A 4,980-nucleotide genomic window follows, 5' to 3' on the forward strand; every position below is an offset into this window, starting at 1 on the left:
ATGGCAGGGGGGGTGGAACGAGATGATCTTAAGGTCCTTTCCAACCCAAACCATTCTATGATTCTATGATTCTATGATTCTATGATTCTATGATTCTGTGATTCTATGAATATGGCCAGGTCCACGTTATTCAGCTGTCAGATTTTCCCTGTCTGTTTCTGAATTCAATCCCACTATACAAGCTTTCTTTTAATGCACACTGCTGAAAGAAATTTGTTCCATCAAAGTAGAGAGGGTCTGGCAGATTAGACCTTTTTCTGCACTAAAATATGTGCAATAGCAAGGCACTCAACTATTTCACATGAAAATCAGCAGTCTCTACTGAAAAGTCATGCCCCAGATAATATTGTTATTTTCAAAAAAGAGGAGGAGCACGGGATCTCCACAGGGGAGCTCAGGATGCTGCTTCTCAGCAAGAAGAAGGTGGGTGGGTCAGTGGGCTGGCAGTGCCTCCTCTGCAGGGCTGTGGTGCTCAGGACAAATTAGGAAATTTGGCCTGTTAGAGATCATTTTCTGAACATGCTGTTGCTCCCCCATTGTTCATCTCTGTTTGAGTTCAGCTGGCTGCCACTCAAAAACATGCCAGAGTGTCAGCTTTAGCATCTTCACCATAGGCTAACCAACCTCTGTATTTACCTCTGCAATGCTGGAAGTTACTGAACAATATCTACCTGAACAGCGATGTTCAAAGTCCACTCCCCCAAGGCTTGGGGTAACAAGCCAATAAACATAACTCCTCTTCCTTTCCTCATCCTTCTCACCCCCACCCAAGAAACTGCACCTAGAAGGGTGCAAATTCCAGAGTGGTGGCACGTGCATATTTTTGTTTCATTACCTCTGTAAGTTGAATTAAAAGCTCCAGGGCAGAGGTACTTGCATAAGACTTGCAGGGCACTTTGCCCATTAGCTCCTGGGCTGGGATGGTCCCAAGCAAGTGATCCATGCCAGCTGCTGTCTTAGCTGCACCATGGTACAGTCTGCCACAGCTCCACAAAGCAACTTGCTTCAGGGCTTAATTGCTTCCATCCTTGGAGCAGCAGTGTTTTTCCTTATTTCCCACCTAAATTTCTCCTGTTCCAGTCCATAATAGCTGCAGCACACCTTGGTGAAGAGCCCAGCACTCACCCCTGCAGCCTCCTTCTCCTCCTAGCTGCTTGGGCTGCTCTGGGACAACCAAGCATGAAAACTACAGATAGGAAGGGACATCAGAAAACTGAAATCACAGAATCATAGAATCACAGAATGGTTTGGGTTGGAAGGGACCTTAAAGATCACCTAGTCCCAACCCTTTTGCTATGGACAGGGGCACCTCTCACTAGACTTGGTTGCTTAAGGCCCTGTCCAACCTCGCCTTGAACACTGGCAGGGATGTGGCAGACACAACTTCTCTGGACAACCTGTGTCAGTGCCTCACCACCCTCACAGTAAAGAATTCCTTCCTAATGTCTAATCTAAATGTCCCTTCTGTCAGCTATCCCTGCTTCATTGTGAAAATGAGCATCCTGTGTTCGGGGTCATGACAGCTATGGACACAGCTAGCCCATAAACCTTGCAAAGCTGTGGTAAAATGTGGTCCTTAGGGATATTCCCCTATCTTGCAATAGCCAAAGTGAGATCCCTGCTTCTGCAGCCCACTCCAGCCTTCAGCAATGCATCACTCTCAGAGGTAGCAACGCTCCTTCACCCACTAGCACAGCTGTCCTCCGGCTCCATGCAGGAATTTGTATGGTGATGTACATGGCCTAACCAGCCCTGCAAGGGCTGACCAAGGTCTCAGCCAGATGCACGCAGCACATAGATGGCCAGACCCCCCATTTGGCTGGGCTGCCTAGCAGACAGTACTCTCAGGGGCCAGAGGAGGCCACTTCACAGAGGCCAGCATGCACCTAGTCAGCAATGCACAAAGCCTAGCAGTATGGGGGGAATCATTGTGCACAGTCATGATAAACTTCCTTTTGACAATTAAATACTTTGCTTTAAGGATCCAGAGAAGAAAACACTACTCTGTGTGAATAATAAGCCTGAGGGAATCTATTAAAGCAAGAGTAATTTTTTAAATTAATTATTTTTTTAAATACAAGCATACTGAGCTACACTGTTTTTTGAGGCAAGGATATTCTGTATTCACTTGAAAATAAGTCAGGGAAAAAAGCCAAGATGTCAGTTTGCAGTGTCCCCAGGTAAGATAAATCACAATTATACCACTGAGGTTCATTGGTGGAAATGGTCACCATAAGTTTCACAAGCACTTGTCACTGCCTGTGGTAATTTGTAATTATGTGTCTGTGGATGTCTGTCCAGATGCCAAAATGTCTTCATCTGCATACAAGGAATGTTTAAAAACATGACCTTTCTGGAAAATCTGTGAGACCTTTGCGTATTTTTCCTTGAAAAGCTGTCTAGTGAGATGCCACCATATCTCAAAATGGGAGTTAGAGCAGTGTAGACAGCCCACCTATTGCTACTGTGTGGTGTCTACAATTTCATCTTGTTACTGCATCCTTCTTAACTGATATAATAAAAGCTTCTTTGCTATTCTAAAGCTGCATTCCTCACACACGTTTTCACCCGTTGTTTCATAACACTTTGAAAATCATTTTATTATTACTTTTTTTATTCAACCTTGGCAATGGTGCTTGGTAGATCAAATAAACAACGGAGCACTTCTTGGCCATTTTGTACATTCTCTTAATTTGCAAGCAGAAGTCACTGTCACTGTCAATGCCTTGGTGCGGAAGCTGAGAGAGTTGCCCTGCCACGCATCTGCGGGAGAGATTATCCCATTTGTGTGTGATTTTGTTTTCCCACCTGTAGAATAGGGGTAAACAATGTTTCTTCACCTCTATAAAATGCTTTGAGTGCTTCAGATGGAAGAGTTAAGCAAGAAAATCATTGATAACAAAACAGTCTGGGTGTTACTTGCAGCAAACAAAACTTGTTACCAGCTAACTGGCAGTTTGATGGCAGAGAATGAAGAGAGAGCAGTGAGGTTCCTGGAGATGAGCTCCTATCTGAATTTTGAGGCAAGTCCAGAAAGTTTGAGGGCAACCTGCATGCTGTCACCTCCCTTTGTCTAAGTTACACCTAACCCAAGTGCTCTTGGTGCTCCTAATTGATCAGAGACAGCTCCACGCAGAGTGAACTGAAAGACTAAGTCCTGTTTGCCACAGGTATGCCTAGCCCCTAGTTGCTTAAAAAGCTATAGTGTAATAACTATTTCTGTCCACAGCGTTGCATCCCACCTCTAATCTAGAATGCTTGGCCTCTAGAAGCAGGAGGTAGGAAAAGGGGCAGCTTAGTTTTCTTTGTCTGTTTGGCAATTAACCATTCACTGGCTTTTTTTGTTGTAACATGCACTTCCTCTCTTGTTTTCATTTAAGCTTTGTGCACCATGGAAATTAATGTGGAGAAAGACAAACAGACAGGAGAGACCAAGATTGTCTCTGCTTCACCTATTGGCCCAGATGAGGCCCATCAAAGAGGATTCAAAGTCTATGATGATGGTACCAAGGTAGTCTATGAGGTTCACTCTGGTGGCACAGTGGTAGAAAATGGAGTACATAAATTAAGCTCAAAGGACGTAGATGAACTTATACAAAAAGCTGGACAATCAAGTGTAAAAGGAGGGTATGAAACAATGACTGTGTCAGACAGAAATGCGGTAGCCGATGGAAACCTTAGCCATATGAAGGAGCAAATGCTCTTCAAAGAGGCAAAGCTGGAAATGATACACAAACCCAGCAAAGGGCACGCTGTGAACCCTCAGACCCAAGACAAACCTTGTGGTGGTGAAGCCCCTGAGGCCAGCACAGACCAACCAGTGACAATGATATTTATGGGCTACCAGAACATCGATGACGAAGAGGAGACGAAGAAAGTGCTGGGCTATGATGAGACCATCAAGGCAGAGCTAGTCCTGATTGATGAAGATGACGAGAAGTCATTGAGGGAGAAGACAGTGACAGACATCTCCACCATGGATGGGAACGCTGCTGAGCTGGTCTCTGGCAGGCCCCTGTCGGACACGACAGAGCCCTCCTCTCCCGAGGGGAAAGAAGAGAGCCTGCCCTTGGAAGCTGCCCCAGGTACACAAAAGAAAAAGCGCTGTCAATGCTGTATTGTCATGTGAACGCCTTCCCCGCTCCGGGCAGCTCCTGCTCCATCACTTACCTAGACCTCACTGTACTTCTAACTGCAATACTGTGAACTGGAAGTGAATGCCTCCATTGCCTTGCAGTTGGGTTGCTTTGCTTTCTAGTTCTTCAGGAAGAGGAACACATGGTTATTTTTCCATCAGGCTTACTATTTGGGGTTTGGGGAGGGTTGGGAAGAGTTGCTTTTTTTTTTTTGTTGGGTTTTTTTTTCCTTAATATTGCAGAGTGAGAGATTAATGGGAAATGGAACAAAAGTTTTCATATTTATTTGATTTTTATATATATTAATTTCATTGGGTATCTGGCACGCTTGATCAGATTCCTAGGATTTTGTGGGACTCCGAGATTCATGGCAGCCAGATATAAGAGCCTTAAAAAAATATTGCTTCTTTTTTTTAAGAAAAATCACATTTCAACATTGTTATATAGATCCTAGGTTTTATTTTTTGGGGGAAAGCTTAGATCATTTTACTGTTTTAATTAGCTAAAACTCAGACAGGTCTTTCCCAAAAAATTTGCACAGTTTCGTTTTATAGTAACTTTCCAGTTTAATTTGCCATATCAGAAAAACCCATCAGCCATTTCTGCTTATTGGTGATACCAAAAGTGGACCTTAATTATTCTTTCAAGAAAAAGTATGAATGATGATTTTGCCTTACATAAATCTTCCAGATTACAGTATTGTATGTGTACTTTATCTCCCCAAATTACAGTTGGAATTAACTTGACATGAAAAAATGCAGCTGTCACACTAACTGAAATGGAGTCACTGATCTAATTACTTGCCTTTCAGTAACTCTGCCAATGTTTATACATGAAGTTTTCC

At 43.6% G+C, this 4,980-nt stretch overlaps 1 protein-coding gene across 1 annotated transcript in view; it reads left to right on the forward strand.

Annotated features, from left to right (window-relative positions):
- PALM2 (paralemmin 2) overlaps nt 1-4,129 on the forward strand; it is a gene marked incomplete at its 5' end in the record, with an annotated part of 15,878 nt that extends 11,749 nt beyond the window's left edge. The window contains one exon of the mRNA XM_010015057.1: nt 3,381-4,129. Coding sequence (XP_010013359.1) covers nt 3,381-4,129 — 749 coding nt within the window. The remainder of the gene's footprint in view (nt 1-3,380) is intronic.
- Nucleotides 4,130-4,980: the final 851 nt, after the last annotated feature.

The sequence above is a fragment of the Nestor notabilis genome, unplaced genomic scaffold, assembly GCF_000696875.1.
Source record: "Nestor notabilis isolate BGI_N333 unplaced genomic scaffold, ASM69687v1 scaffold2615, whole genome shotgun sequence".
NCBI classification, from domain to species: domain Eukaryota; kingdom Metazoa; phylum Chordata; class Aves; order Psittaciformes; family Psittacidae; genus Nestor; species Nestor notabilis.